This window comes from Fringilla coelebs, assembly GCF_963513975.1.
Source record: "Fringilla coelebs genome assembly, chromosome: 3".
Classification (NCBI taxonomy): domain Eukaryota; kingdom Metazoa; phylum Chordata; class Aves; order Passeriformes; family Fringillidae; genus Fringilla; species Fringilla coelebs.
Window position 1 is genome coordinate 86950069 of NC_140030.1, and position 16425 is coordinate 86966493.

Genomic DNA, 16425 nt, shown 5'->3' on the forward strand with positions numbered 1-16425 from the left:
CCATCAGAAAAAATCCAAACAAATACAAAGCCTTTGTTATTAATCTGGGTCCCATTGGGTTGCTAAAACAGTATGAGTAGCAGCTTTCAAGTGTTGTGTCCTTGACCTTACAATCTGATGTCCTCTGGCTGGACTACATCTGCTCTGGTGCTCCATGGTCTGCTATCTAGATGAGTTCCTTTTGCATATGAGGAGAAGCACAGAAAGCTGAAGTATGGGAGATGCAGGCCAGTGTGTGATGGTGAATAAGGACACAGACCACTTATGCTAAAGCTGGGACATTGCAAAAGCTTGGCTGGATGCAGAGTAATGTTAAAAGAATATTTAAGCTCTTTCAAAACATGATGTCTATCTTACCTAAATTCATAGGGCTTTTTTTCTTTTAGTATTTTTTCAATGGTTATTTCTATCTTTTCCAGACTGCAGTAGGAGCCAAAGTACCAGACCTACAAACAGACTGGAGGGGACTTTCCTGGAGGTGAGTGAAAATGCACTTTTTTTTCTTCTGTTTTTGTGCACACAGGTAAAAGTGTGGGTCACCTGGTTGTGTATTACATCTTTGTATATGTAAATTCAGGGGAAGGATGCTGACAGCAAGTATTGCTTGGTAAGATTGGTGGTGTCAGGACTGGAAGAGAATAGGAGTGATTCCTGGGGGGATGGGTGGGTTCTGTTTGTTTTTGTGGATTTTTTCTTGCCTTTTTTTTTTTTTTTTTTTTTTTTTTTTTTTTTTTGTGTGTGTGTGTGTTAACCCAGCCTGATTGCTACAAGTGTGGTCCTGTGTCACAGTACCTTTTAGCCTTTTGTTAGTCTCTCTGGAGCTTTTTCAAAATGTTGCTGTGATTATCTACTGCAGTGTGTAATGCTGGTAATGCTGTGGAAGGTCTGAGTGAGCGTGGGTTGGCATGAACATGGCAAGAGCAGTGCATACATACTCAGTGAAGATGTTCCAAACACCTTTGGCTATTGCAAAGTGGGCAAACAATGCACATCAGAGGGTGTGAAGCTCAATATCCATGCTAGAGTGGAAGGAAACTGCCTGCTCCCTATGGACACACGTATGGTTGATAAGTGTGTGCATGTATACATTGTCCTCTTTGCTCTTTCTTCATCCCTTTGCATGTGTCTGCAGGCATAGATACTTTCAGGAGGGGCTGCCACAAGTGGTGTAAGAATGTGTTGGCTCTGCACACAGACAGGTTTTAAATGGTGAGGCCGAGGCTCTCACCATTGTTGAGCATTTGCAATGCTGTAATTGGCATTGCAGCATTGCAAATAGTTAGTTAATGAATATTTAGTGCAGTCTCTCCTATGCTTAACTGTGTGCAAATGTAGCTTCAGCAAGGTAACATGGAACAGCTTTAGGGAGGAAATATGCCTTTCTGTGGTAGGTATCCCAGCATGTCCAGATGAAAAATCAGTTTTCCCAATATGGTCTGTTCCCAGCCTGAAGGCATAGCTTCTATCTTAGTGCTGCCTTGCTTTGTTTAATGTGAGTTATCCCTTCACTACTTTCCCTGAATTCCTGTGGTTTATCTCCTTAGTCCTCTTTGAAGCAAGTATTTTTGGGAAGGGGGGGAAGGTTGTTTTTTCCTTCTTGGGCTGCTACAACAACATGTGGTGACAATAAGACAGATGGCTGCAGGATTAACCCTACTGGGTGATTTTGTTCTTTCCCTTTGTAGTATTGGGGGTGATGACACTCTGGAGATCCAGGCTACTTTACCCAGTGAGTATCCTAGAAAAGCAAAAGTTGGTTATTACACTGAAAGTGGTTTAAGTAGATGCTAGGAAACATCTGGAAATGGTAATTCCTTGAAAATCTTTGGGATGTCCATCTGTTGTGGGTCTAAGCAGTTCATGTGAGTGAGAGATGAGATCCAGACTGACCTGATTAGCTGGAAAGTTGATTCAGCCCTTCCACATCACAGGACTTGCATGTGATTGTATCATCCTTTTGGCCAAAAGAATTAGGAGTAAATGTGCTGAAGGTGACAGAAGTTCGTGGCAGACCTGTTCCTCCCTTATTTTGTTTTGCGCTTTCCAGTGACTGACTGTAATGTCTGCGGACAAATGAGGGGTTATGAAACAATCGCCAGTCCATCTAGCCAGGATTGACAAAGTTGTGGTTCTTCCAGATGATTTCAAGTTGCTACATAGCAATGGAAAAAAAAAATAATCCAAAGGTACTATAAATTTTTGCCCTAGTGTTCTGTGTAACTGGGCCTGTAGTTGCCATAGAAACCATTAAATGGTCAATGTGACAAGAAATTGGAAAGCACTCGGTTTACAATGGCTGCCTATTTGTATGTGATCCATGCTGTGGAGCAGTTTGACGACACCTGACACTGTCAGTAAAAAATCTGATGTGCTTTGCCTTGTACCAGGCATATCACTGTCTTTGAAGAAAAATAGAAGGCACAATTCATTTATGCATTATAAATGAGATTCTATAAAGAGGTTTCAGACAGCAGTACTACAGACACAGAAACAACAACAGTTTTCAGACATCATGCTTTCCCACTGAAAGTTTCAGTGAACCTAAAAAAATGAAAAAAATTCACTTCTCTGCCACAACCATTATTATCTAGCTGGAGGAGTGAGAGGTAGAGGGCCATATTCAGGGCATCTGCTTCTGGTACATGAAAGAAACTAACCACGAGTAGTCTGACAAATTCAAGACTGGTGATTTGCCCAAGATCCACCTATGCATCTCCTGGGCCACCAGGCCCTGGTTCCTCAGGCCCATGGAGAGAAATAATAGCAGTGATGAAATTTGGACAGTAACTAGAGTCTCCAAAGCAGGTGTGTCTCTAGCTCCTGTAAGTGATAGTGAATGAGGGGAAAACACAGGTCTGTACTCTGCCACTCGCTTGGCTCCTGCTTCTGCAGGGAGGCAACGCTGCTGGCTGCACTGTGAATGGTTAAACACTGTGGTTTTTCTTTTTAAGACATCTTGAAGAAATTCAATCCAAACCTCTTTGGCTTCTCCACCGGCAGCTCTAAGGAAGCAGCTGGATTCAACGTTGCAGAGAGAAATGCTGCAGCACGGTAAGGACCATCCCAAAGGGGTGAGAAGTGATGGACTGGCAGGTTACCTTTGTGATGCATGTCAGGGTTGAGGTAATGCTGATGACCTGCTGGTGCTCAGCATGTTTCTGTGATCTGATGTTTTCAATTGTGAGTTTCAGGGTTTTGGTTTTTTTATTCAATTCAGTGTTTGGGGGATTTATTTGTTTTCTTTTTCTAAATTAGACGCAAGCTTCCTTTCTTTATTCTATTTCTGCCCATAATTTTTGAGCCAATGCCTTAGTTATGCTTCTAATTCAACCAGTACCTTTTTCTGCCCGGTCTTTAGTGTACAGGTCCCTAATTCGCTGTCAGGCAATATCTGCAATGAGGAAAAAATTCATGAGCATCTCTTTCAATCTTTGATTTCTAGAGAATGGGCCTGGAACTAACAAATAGAAGCTCACTTCTACCCTAAAATACTATCCCTGTTTGCAGTGCAAAGGGAAAAAAAACAAAAAACCAAACCAGCTGGGGAATAACTCCTTTCTCTTCCTGAAGGAAAAATCTACTAGTCTGTTAACAAGCAAAACATGTAAGAATTTGTATGGCTTACACTGTGCCAGCTCCATGAATACTCACAAAATTTATTTCCAGAGCTTTTTGTGACACCTTTAACAACCATGAAATCTGCTGGAAGAGAGATTTAGGATAACTATCAAAGCCTGTACAGCTACTAAATATTTCATAGGTTCCCTGAGCAAAGCTGACTCAGCGTGATCAATATGGTTCTAGGAATCCAAATAACGTAACTGCATTTGTGTAGTTGCTGGAGAGAAGCAGGGTTTATTAGCTCAAACAGAGTCTTCTTCTAGTATATCAGGAGCTCATTTCCTGCTGGTGTCTCAGCATGGTTTGTGCTTTGGCCCGTGGATGTTGCATCCTGTCCAGAGCTGGACTGGGACTCTCGAGCCTGGCAGTCCCACAATGTAAGCACTCTCTTCCAGCCATAAGACAAGCCATAGGAATTTAAGGCCGGATCAGGAAGGCTGGTTAGGTGCCCAGTGTCTGTGTCAGCACCAAACTCCCCCACTAGATTTTTGAAGCGAGTTATGCAACTCAATGTCTCCGTACATCTGGGCATTAGTGTTTTTTCCCAAACAAAATGTACCAAGGCCAAGTCTGAGATGGGAAGAACTCATACCAATTGCCTGCCACTTGGCAGCTATCCCAGCTGAAGCCTTTTCGGATCAGATTATTCACTTGTGCAGCTTGGTCCTTCAGTGTTTGCACAGTCTTTTGAGGCATCGCTTTCTTTATTCTGATTTCTGCTGATCCTGATATCCCCTGCAGTGAGGACTGGAGATCAAGAAGGTGATGTGCTTTTGGAGCACACGTCTGAAATCTTCTGTTCTCTCCCCTAGTGACATGCCAGCCCAAGCACGTGCATTGGTGGAGCTGATGAGAAGCAGCTCGGTGAGTGGGATTTGGGCCACACCTCCGTGCTGCAGGGGTCTCTGGGAGATGACTGTAATTAATGGGATGCTTGAGTCATGAAGAGTGCTTTACTGATGAAAGAAAAGTCCTTGTCTGTGCTGTGCTTTCCAAGATGAATGTGCCAGATGAATTACCCCTAATGTAGGCTGCAGTGCAGACAGGAGATGTAAGGATGGTAGTGAGGAAGAGAAGAAATCTGAAGGCTCTGGTGAGATCACAGGATTGCTTTGTTGAGCATCAACCTTCAAAGTGAAGGTCATGAAGGCTGAGTGTAAAATTGCTGAAGCAGGTAGGTCTGCAGACCAACATGAGTCACAATATCCACAATACTGGGAAGAGGGACTATGAAGTCTTTGCAGGAGAAAAAACCCTCTCAAAGTCTGGTTTTGAGCAGGCAAATAATTATTTAGTGACCAGAAACCTCAGGAATGGACGAATCTCTGTCACACCGTGATCTTTTAGTAGGGGATTTAGCATTGTGGACCAGTCTGCTGTGGCAACTCCGCTGAGGGCAACAATGAGCATCAAAAGCAGGGAGGGGAAGAAATCTGAGAAACCCAAGGCTGCCCTGCTCTGAGTGTTGGCTGAATTTGAGTGGATGACTGTCTGGGTGTGAGCTGTTGGTTCAGGGAGAACATTCCCTCTAAGGGAACTGGAGTGCCTGGTGCTCCTTGGCTCAGACTGAATGGGAAAGGAAGACACTGAATAAGCAGGATTTGTCAAAGCATGTGGCTCTCCATGCCAGAACTCTTGATGGATGCTGCATGCTCACCCCACTGTCAGTTACTCTGCATTGCCAATTGTTTGGCAGAGTGAAGAGAGCTGGCATGGCCTTTCAATAGAATAGAAGAGGAGAGGCTGTAGTGCTTTGTTTTATTCACAGCTTTTTATGCATTTTTTTTAAAAAGGGAGAGGGGTGTATCCCTGCCATAACATTGCCTCTTCATGAAAGTCTTTCTGAGCAAATTGCTGGTTAAAGAGGAGAATTCAGACCTGGGTGATTCCCAGGCCCTCCCTCTATTTGTGGGATCCTTTCGCAGATGTTTGTTATGTAAATGCACTACACTAAAAATAGTTGCCTTTGATTCCTTTCTTTGTACTGAATGTTACAAAATGTTTTGATGAGATCCAGCTCTCAGCAGCGCCTATTGTTAGCTTGTGGTGACGTGGATGCTGCAGCTGCCCTTATATGAGCTCAGTGAAGTCACCAGCCTCCTGGACTCTTCTATTTTAATCCAGCTGTCTGTTCCCTGGGGCACCCCTTGCCCCTCCTGGCCACGGGGTAATTCTTGCCCAGCTGGCAGGGATCCCCAGCAGCTCCAGTTCCACAGCCACGTGAGTCACTCCAGCCTCCATTCCCACACGGCTTTATCCCCACGCTGCCTGCAGTGTGCAGCCGTGGCTGGCAAATCTCTACTGTCCACCCCTGTTCTGAAGCTGACATTCATTTAGGGATGCTTGCTGCCACAGACACATTTCTGTGCTTGGTTACCCTGACAGAGCTTGTCTGCTGAGGGGAATTTCCTTACAGAAGCCAAGGTGAATTGCAGTAGACTAGCAAACAGTTCAGATTTTCCCCCTGGAGATATGCTTTTCTTTTGCCAGCTTAACTCAGCATACCTCCTTTGTTCTGCCCTACTGTCTGTGCCCATTTAGCCCCATTTGTGAATGTTACCTCTGCATGCCTAAGCAATGAATGCTGCAATCTGTTTATTTTATGTGCCACTAGAAAATTAACTTCAAGGAAGACTGGAAGCTGATTACCATCCTTGTTGGAGGCAACGACCTATGCCAGTACTGCTTGGACAAGGTTTGTATCTCTGAATTAGGCATGCTCATCCAGGCATTTGGCAGGTGACCAGCCCTGGAAACATAGCCTTTCTCTCTCTCAGGGAGCCAAAGTTCCTCTTTGTTAAAAAAGCACTTGGAAGTCCTGCCCCTTTCATCTTCATTGTATCAGAAACAAGTGCACAGCTTTTAATACAGGGGCACTGCAGCTCTGGAGAAATGCATTATTTGAGTACTAGGAACCTGCTCGTAAATAACAAAACACAAAGATTAGGCTGAAGAGCTCTCCCTGCTTAACTGGACAAAGTAATCAGTGTGGTGTCTCAGGCATGTGAGGGGACACAAGTGAAGTCTTCTGGAAAATATTCCCACACAATAATTATTGCTTCAGAATAATTACAATTCTTGCTTCAGAATGACACCCAAAATAATATCAGTTTACAGTGAAAAACATGTCTTTTCTTTAGCTGTCAGTGGTCACCCCCTCTGAAACTGTGTGGCACGGGCAGGGAGTCTGTACCAGGCACTGTTCTGTTTTGCTCTTGCCTTTACAGGCTGCTGCCTGGAGCCTTTGTCCCCACAGCTACACCTCTATAGCCACAGTCACAAAGTTGTTTTGCTTTGTGGGGTCTGACTGCCTTCATATCAGTTTCTCCAGATAGGCAGTTTGGAAAAATAAAAATCTTCTGTTCACAAGACAAATCAGTCTGCTCTGGGTCCCATAAAAAACAACCCAAAATCCAAAAATGTGGTTGATATAGTCATTATCAGGGAAAGGCTCTGCCAAGATACCTCAGGATTTTCTACAGAGATCAGAGAAATATATTAATTGTATAAAAACATAAGCACTAACCTCTGTACATGTGCCAGTGAGCTTCTTGATCTGGAATTATATCTACCAACAAAAGAAAAAAGAAGCACCAAGTTGGTATAGCTTCTCACAGATCACCTTGTTGGTTCCTGAAAAAGACTGACTCAATTTTTAATTTTTTTTTTTAATTTTTAATAGGAAACCTATTCAGTGCAAAAGTATGTAAAGCACCTTCAGGACACTCTGGATATTTTCTATAAGGAGGTAAGCTTTTAAGATACCCTAGCAAGCTATGTTCTTGGCAAGTACACTGATGTTTTTCTCACCTCTGATAGACTGTCAGTGATTATGTTTCATACAAGGTCATCTTTCAAATAGCTGGAGTCAGACTGTTCTTCAGTGCTGCATTTCAATGACTGTACTAGCTAATGCCTTGAGAGAGAGGGCTGCAGTTTCAGAAAAACTGTATGTTTGACAATATTTATGCTGTGGAGCAAACATACCATGACCCTACAGCCAGTTTTTGTGGCTAAACCAGCCATGAACAGTTTCATTTACCCTAGAGCAAATGGAAATGTCCCAGGGAGTGAAGCAGCATTTCAGCTAGTTTGTACTAGCTGCTGGAATTCTTTTGGCTGACATCCACTGCATGTCCCCCTCCCTCCCCCTCCTTTTATACATCATCCTTGCACATGCCATTGGCTGCAGGCAGTGCAGTTTGCACTGACTCTCTGACCTACGGATGGCACTCCTTGCTCTTTGTAGTGGTATCATGTTCTGTTATTTGTAACATGTCTGTCTGTCTGGTTATTATAATCCTCACAGCTCCCAAGAGTCTTTATCAACGTGGTGGAGATGCTGGAGCTCTCTGGACTGCGTCAAATCACAGCAAGCTCTTCAGAGTGTGCCTTGACAACAAAGTAAGTGAGCAAAACAGCTCTTTGCCTATCAAGTGATATTTTTTTGGCTGAGTCTCAGTTTCTACAGCAGGACATCTACACTGAGCTTTCCAAGCTACGTGCATTGCTTCCTTTACCTGATGCACCCATCAACTTTCTATTACTTCTTGCAATACTTCTGCTAAAAAACCTGCACCTGTAGATAGCAGAGTTCTCACTTCTCAGCTGTAAGGCAACATGACACAGCGCAAGTCAACACATGATTGCTGAACTTCGAAGGCTTTTTTGCCCAGCCATCTGCTGGTCAGCAGCACAGGCTGCCATCCCTGATTCCTCTCCTTGTAGCCAGTGCTGCATTACTTCTGGTGCAGGCTGGGCTGCATGCAGCAGAGCACAGCCAGGAACTGCTCCTTGCACCTAATGAAGGAGACCAAAATCTTAACTCAGAGAAGGCTGAGAGACTTGTTTTAGAAAGCAGCAGTGTCTTTAAAGGCATCAGAATGGATGTGAAAAGGCTCTTTAGTCTTGCAGAGAAAGGTATAACAAAGACCAGTAGTTGCAAGGTGATGCCAAATGAATTCCAATTAAGTTAGGCACAGATTTTTAAAAATACAAGTGATTAACTGCAGGAACACACTGGAAGGGAAAATAATGAATTGATGATCTTGCTCAATGTCTTCATAATCATTCCAAGCACATTCTTAGAAGATGAATTTCAGTGAAGCACAAGCTATTACCTCTTGTTATGAAGGTAACATAATAAAACAGAGTGGTGCAAGGACTCAGACTACATGAAAAATTTGTCTTTTCTAATTTTATGCTCCCAGATGTCTGAAGCTCTGCTGCAAGCCCATTCATGGGGTGGGTTTTCTTGTTTTTCTAACACGTGTGGTTTCCTGCTGATGGGTGGCACACTAAACGCTTTTTTCTCATTTGACTCAAGAGTTGCAGATCCTGCAGCTCTTTCTGCCTGTGGTTGGTGTTCATTTTGAAAAGTAAGTCAGGAGACATTTTTCTTTTTTAAAGTGTCTGTCCATTCCTAAGCCACCAAGGTGACTCTCCCTTCTGCATGTGAGCTTTGAGCACCTATCCTGAGCTTCTTGAAGCGGACACACCAGCGCTGAAGAACTGTGAATAAACTATACTAGACTGGCTTTTAATTCTAGTATTTCTTTCATTGAAGGAAAGCTTGCCCATGTTTCTTAAACCCAGAGGAAAATTCTTCTGAATTTCAAGAAATTAAGAGAGTTAACAGAGATTTTCAGGTAATGCATTGATTCTGTAACTGGTCATCTTCACTTGTGTCTCTATATTGCTTCCCTCACTGCCCTTCCTGTCATGCATTTCCTCAGCAGTACAGAGAGTGGAAAACAACTTGGCTACAGCCTAATCAAAACCCTACCCAGCTAACCAGTTAGTACCAGTGCAAGACTTTCCACATTCCCTTCTGATTTGACCTCAGTTCTGAGCTGGATGCAGATGGAGACCAGTTCTGTTTCCAGCTGCTGTTTCAGCAGCCAAAAAGGATTTAGTAATGATGGCTGCTTTGTTGATATGTGTTTGTCTGTTATGAGTCCAATGAGTAGCTCACATGAATTAACATGTCACTGCAAGAGTGACAAATGACCTTGCATCAGCTGTTTTGTGGTTACTCTTAGCAGAAGAAATTAACTAAACCAAGCATGGGCCAGCGTGCTATCTGAGAGTAACTTTTCATAGCCTCAGGCGTAAGATTCACTCAAAATTAACAGAGGCTATAAATAGCTATTGGAGCAGAAGCTTTTTCCATCGATGTTCTTATGAATACAGGAATCACTGTTTCAGATCACATAATGTTCTTCATTCTCGCTCTGGCAATGAATCTGACAAAGCTCAAGAAATTCACCCTGGGTAATGTTTATATATAAGCCTACTAGAGGGGTCATTTTCCTTAACTAAGGAAGAGGGATTAGGAATGTTTTGAGATATGACCAGGAGCATTAATATTAACTTGCCATCTTATACTCACAAGATGGCAAGTTACAATAAGATGGGGGTTTTTTTATTTGTGTGAATGTCTCTGACCATAATTTTTGAAAGTGGCAGGTAATTTTTCAATGTTTAAGTATTATTTTAATTCAAGCACCCATTTCTGAAAAATCAAGCATGCTTCAGCCTCAAGTTGGCATTCTGGACTCATTTGTCACTTCTAAAAATGTTGACCTTGTTCCTTTTTTTAATAATTTTCTGCTAATTTTAATCTCATTGCAATTGTGTAGTTTTGGTTTCTATAAGTAAGGTTTGAACTGGGTTTTTTTATGTTTTTTTTTTTAAATTAAGCAACTTTATATTTTTTACTTTTTTTTTGTTTGAATTAATCCAGCTTCTGTGCGTTTTCCTCATGAAAATCTCCTCATGAACCAAATTATTTTCTTAGCCGTTTTCTTGACTGCTTTATAACGTTTAGCTGGATTTACGCTAACGATTTATGGCTTCCTACACTGAAAGATGTTTAATCTGCACGTTGCTGCTAGCTGACAAATGTTGGATGAGCCTTGCAAGTAACTGCTGTGTTTTCACTGATTGCACTGCGCGCAGGCTGGAGCCTTGCAGCTGATCAACAGCGGTCGGTACGAACAGCGGCAGGACTTCGCTGTGGTCATCCAGCCGTTCTTCCGGAACACCTTGTTGCCCCTGGATAGTGTGAGTCCTGTTTTGCTTTCCCGTTACACAGGGGCCAGTATCCTGATTTCTCTTATGCCAGTAAGATCCATGCCACAGGGACTGTGTTTTCTTCTCTCTGCTAAGTCTAGTGGCACAGCGTGGAATCCGTGCTAAGAGCGAGGGAGGAGAAGACAGGAAGTCTCACAAGAAGATTCACAGTGCTGCCTGTGAATCAAAATGGATTTAGGAAACATTCATAGCATGCACCCATAAACAAGGCACCCTCTGACTTCCTCTGAACTGCATGTTGCTTCCCTTGTTGAGGAGGTTGGTTAGCATTCACCACAGTTTCCCGATTTAGGTTATGGAATGTGTTCAGGTTTTCTTCAAATGGAGACCAGCACTTGAATCTCTGACTCATCCAAGCATGGAAACAGGAGGCAGCCTTTGAAACCAAACACTGATTCTCCTTCTTTTCTCCAGCCTTAGCATTATGTGTGCTGTGTAGTTAAGGATACAAATATCCAGCATGAATCTTCATCAAAACAACCCAGTTTTGCCTAGTACTGATACTTATTTCATACCATCCCCATTTTTTTTTCTCTCAACCTAAAAGGTTGACCAATGGTCACCATACAGGTTGTGATGAGGCAAATTCCCAATAAGAGAGACACTTACCACAGTTGTTTAAGTCCACCATTTTTATTGTTATCTGAAATTCAGAAGAAATTTCAACACTTGAAATGTTGTAAGTCTGAGTCACACAAGTTTAAAAAGCAATAATAAGCACTTTTCTATCAGTTCTGTACAAAATGGAATGTGGGTCAGTGGCAGGGTCCATGTAACAGCTGTGACTGTTGGCTTAATGTTAAGTTTAGTTTTGTTATGAAATTTTTTGTGTGCAGTTGAGCAGGCTGCATTACACAGAAGGTCTCAAGGTGCATAGTTATGAGCACCTAAGCTTATTTCCAGTGGGAAAACATGAGCCTTTAGGAAGGTACCAAAATTGTGAAGTGGGTAACTCAAGTACAGTACACTAGTAGATATAATATGTCAGATCTCAAAGATTGAAATTTGCTGAGAAATGATTTTTGCTTTTATTGCAGACTGGCAAGCCAGATATGAGTTTCTTTGCTGCAGACTGCTTTCATTTCAGTGTAAGAGGCTATGCTGAGATGGCCATGGCTCTCTGGAACAATATGGTAAGGGGTTACAACTTAAATCCCTATGTCTTTGTGGTAGCAGTGTCTACAAAAGATCATGAGAAAGGTGTCTGAAACAAAAGAGTAAGCAAGACAAAACTGATATCCTAACAAGAGGGGGTTGCTCAACTCTGAGGTTCTTCTCACTCTGCATTGCTTAGGAATGTAATCCCAAGTGGTCATATTGCATGAAACACTGTAAGTCTTTGCTCATTCAAAATGTGAGTTCTGAAGAGTCTTCATGTAACAAAAAATTCCTTTCTGATTTGGTAAATAACTTGCATTAAAACAAAAAGTCAGCTCAGCCTAGTTAAACATTCATTTCCATAGGTTTGCTGAAAATGTCTGTTCAATGATCTTGCCCTTCTTCAGTGAATTCTGTTATATTTATTGGGAAAACATATATGTGACTGAATTTTTGCTGCCGTTAATAGTGTGGACATGTTGTACCACCCACTCTTGTATCTGAGGCAGTTTTAGTAGAGTCACTGAAACTAATGGGGGGCTGAAATCAAACTTAAGATGATTGTAATCACATTCCATCTGTCATTTTGGGGGAAATGAATAGCTTTTGAATAGTGTTGGAAGAAGGTATCAGAGGTACGTGCCAGACTTGGTAACTCCAAGGTCACAGTTGCTTTCAGAAATGTTTCTCCACACTGGAAGGAAAACCATGGCATTTTTATGCCACAGCAACATTTCCTCCCCTGTCTTGTAAACACCAGTAGCCAAATATATTGTGCTAGCAGAAATCCTGCATCCTGGTTTGCACAAGAAACAAACATAAATGGAGGGGAATTTCTTTTCCTTCCAAGTAAAAGTTTGAGCAAGATAAGCAACTTACAGGATACCCCAGAATGAGTTTGAAAATAAGGACTGGAAAATGCAGGGCAGGAATCTGTGCAGCTGCCTAGCATAGCATATGAGCTGTAGGTCCAGGATTATAGAATGTACAGTGCAAGCACGTGCTCGGAGTAATTGATTTGTGCACGCACAGCAAATTTGCCTGTTTTCCATCAGGTTTCCCTGTCTGGGACTCCAGATGACAGCAGGCTGGTAGGCTTCCCTCTGCTTCATAGCCTTAACAGGGCTAATGGTGGGCCAGAAACCCCAGACAAATGTAGAAAAATTCAAATTGAGCCTGGCTGAGGGTTTCAAGAAAAAGAAAGGGACAGTACCTGGGCATATGGCAGTCTTAAATTGGATTTCTGTTGCCATGTGGTATTCCTATTGGCCATTACTCATTCCTGAATCACCATCAGTCTTTTTTCCTATGCCACCAGAGGGGTTTTTTTTTCTGTCCAGACTGTCACTCATTTCCTACGCATATGTGGATATTGACACAAAGCTTTCTACTGGGGTGGCAGGGATCAGGTTCTTACTGATGCAAAGCACAGCTATTCCCTCCCATAGAGATCTGTTGGTCTGTGCCAACTGCAGATATTACTGTTTACTATTTAAATCTAGTTCTTGTAACACATCCCTGCTTTTCCCTTGCAGTCCTTGTACGGCAAGGCTGTGCAAGCTTACTGTAAGGCTGTATTGTTTCCCTGTTCCCTGAAAAGCTCGGCAGGCTGCAGGCTTAGGGCCAAATGACATGGATTCTTGTCAGTGCACATAAAGGGCCAGACTGTGCCTGGCCACTGTGTGGGTATGCAGGGATTGGGAAGGCTTACAGAGTCTTTCCCTTGCCATAATGTTCTTTGTCCTTATGGCTTTGTGCAAAACAAAGTGCGCTCCTGCTTTCTGAGGTCAGAGGATGCTGTAGTCTTAAGGGGTTTCCACTGGTCCCAAACCCATCTTGTCATGTCTTTGGCCGAAGTAAAGAGACACATGGACAGAGGGTTTGGTTTGTGTTCTGCCTCCATGCTTGCCACATGCTCTAGAGGAGCTGTGGGTTTCTTCCAGAACTTGTCCTGTATGCTCGTGGACTTGAGGGTACTGTCATCCTCTAAGCCCAGAAGCTAATGCTCCTGAAGAACAGCTTGCATAGAGATGAAGTAAGCATGGGTGGTTACAGAATTTTGCATTTTATCATCTTTTGTCTGGGCTCTGTGCCAGAATCCTTACCAAGTGCCCTGGCATGGGAAGAATTACAATTATCTACAAATAACCAGTTGCACCTCAGGCAGAATGCTGCAAGATATGAGCCACACATTGTACAAATAACAGAGCTGTTCCCTTTAAGGTACAAAAAACTTACCAGATTCATTCTTTGCTGCATTAGCTGGTGGTGGGCCAAGTGATTAGGAGTCATAAGAGTCCATCAGGACCCTACAACAATCAGCAAAACTTGGCATCCTGTTTTGCTTCTAATCTTCACTTGTTAGCTTTCTTCTCTTCCCTCATTATATTTTCTGTGGTTCATATCTTTTTATTTTTCAGTCTTTGCTAGCTTCTTTGTTTTTTAAAATTTTTTTTATTAAAAATGAACAAGAGAGAGAAAGTATTCTCAGTGTTTCCATATGAGAATCTTATGGATAAAATTTATTTTTTCCATGTTGTGTTGGTCTTTTTGCTCTATTGTTTCTCTTCAGCATGCAGCTGACACTTTAGTCCCTTGAGGACAGTAAATGCCTGTATGGACAATAGCAGAAGCAACAGCCGTCCTCTGTGATGTATTCCCAGAAGTGCTGGATGACAACTTTGCAGTTCTCTGTGGACCAATCTTGTAGTCATTACTTCAGGCATGTCCATACAACAGTTGTAAACACTTCAGTTAACATGACTGAGAGCAAGCCTCTACTTGTTAGCTTAACTATGGCAACCAGTGGTATGTGCACTGCTAGCCAAGCACAGCTGCCTGCTGTTAGCCTGGGCACATTTTATGTTGGGTTGGAAATGGGCTCAGGGTGAGCCTGTGGTCAGCTATTGCAACTTAGCTGCCAACTGATAATATAAAAACCTCCGTGTAACTCGCTTCTTGCAAGATTGTGAACCCAGCCTCGGCTAGAATTCCCAGGGAATTTCTTGTCTGAGTGCAGACTGCAAAGCTTGGCATTGTCCCATCCTCTCTCTGTAACAGTCGTTTCTGAAGTAACTCCCATCACCATGACACCTAGGCACCTTTCTTTAAGTAATGTGCTAAGTAATATGTCTAGCATCTGTTATGTGGGCTTTTTCCTTTGTGGTTTACACTGCCATTTGAGACAAGTACATGGCAGAACTGGGTGTAATAGTGAACCACTTTGCTTTAGCTTAACATTTAAAATGCATTCTATTCAGAGCAATGAAAAAGGAAGAAATGCTTATCCTATTCCTTGCTTCCGAGGGAGTTATTCTGCAGCCAGTACATCAGATTCTCAATGTCTTCAGTTCACAAGTGTTAGAATGTTTGCAAACTTTGCTCCTTCTACCACAGTTCTTTGTTACTGCAAGCAGCAAAAGATCGGCTAGGAAGTTGTAACTGTCTGAATCAAGAGAGTTTGAGAAGGAAAAGATTCATCATTGAGTCTAATATTGCTTTTCTCTTCTTCAGCTGGAGCCAGTTGGTGAAAAGCAGACTTACAACAACTTTACCCATGACAGATCAAAACTCAGGTGTCCAAACCCTGTAAGTAAAGGTCAACGTGCTCTCTCCATTAATTACCTCTCTTTTTTCTCCTTTCTTCACACTGGTAGACCTCTTTAAAAGAGTATCTTTGTGAAGGTTTCAAGTAGCTAAAATATATCCCTGTTTGTTACAGACAGGGAAATCTACTTAAGATCCTTTATTTATCCTCCCTGCAATGGAAAGCCTTTCATTAAACCTAGTTCTAATGAGTCTCTGTATTTCCATTTGCTTGTTTGCAGCAAGCAAATTAGGAAGTGATGCCACCACACATGATTCTGAGGTGGCTTCTTTTTTGTTTTCTCAGAATTTTCAGACAATAGAGCAGAAGAGTGTTTGGGCTAAGATAGAGAGAAGGCAAAACCAGCTGATTGTCTAAAGATCTACCATTCCTCTCTGAGAAGAGGCAGTGTCGAATGTCATGTTGTTGGAATACTGCCCATTGAGTGATCTGTGGTCAATAAAGCCTTTGCTCTCCCTTTGTAGGACAAACCTTTTCTTTTCACACGAGGAAATAGTGGATTTGGAAATTCAGATGTCAACTTGGAGAAAACAGACTCCTCAGTCCCCTACTGGGCTGTCATTGTGACTGCAGTAGCTGGGGTCCTGGTGGGTTCTTTACTTGGCTGGCTTGTGTCACGAAGAACAACCAAGAAGCACCAACGTAAGGCTGGCACGCAAAACAACATTAAAACAACCCCTCTGTAACGCACGTGGAACAAACATCTTTCTCTGATGAGGCTGCTCTCTGCTGTGACACAGAGAGTAGCAGAATAAAAACCCTGTTGGATATGAATGAAGCTTCTTGGTTGCCCAGGGATTTTTGTGCCAAATAACATTGATCAGCAATGTATTTTAGAGTTATCTTTTGCAGACTGGTGGACTGCGGTCAGGTGGAGAATGAAGTTCAAAGTAATGCTCTAGTTTCATGCCAGCATGCAACTAAGTACTACACACCTGCTCACTCAGTTCCCCCACAGGGATGAGGAGGTGAACTGAAAGAAGGTAAAACTCATGGATTGAGAT

General features: G+C 42.5%; 1 protein-coding gene across 1 annotated transcript in view; it reads left to right on the top strand.

Moving 5' to 3' along the window:
- PLB1 (phospholipase B1) overlaps positions 1-16107 on the top strand; it is a gene marked incomplete at both ends in the record, with an annotated part of 76680 nt that extends 60573 nt beyond the window's left edge. Inside the window, 12 exons of the mRNA XM_084202158.1 lie at positions 420-478; positions 1686-1729; positions 2952-3051; positions 4434-4485; positions 6236-6316; positions 7304-7369; positions 7931-8025; positions 9188-9269; positions 10582-10686; positions 11754-11849; positions 15328-15402; positions 15886-16107. Of these exons, the coding sequence (XP_084058284.1) occupies positions 420-478; positions 1686-1729; positions 2952-3051; positions 4434-4485; positions 6236-6316; positions 7304-7369; positions 7931-8025; positions 9188-9269; positions 10582-10686; positions 11754-11849; positions 15328-15402; positions 15886-16107 (1077 nt within the window). The remainder of the gene's footprint in view (positions 1-419; positions 479-1685; positions 1730-2951; positions 3052-4433; positions 4486-6235; positions 6317-7303; positions 7370-7930; positions 8026-9187; positions 9270-10581; positions 10687-11753; positions 11850-15327; positions 15403-15885) is intronic.
- Positions 16108-16425: the final 318 nt, after the last annotated feature.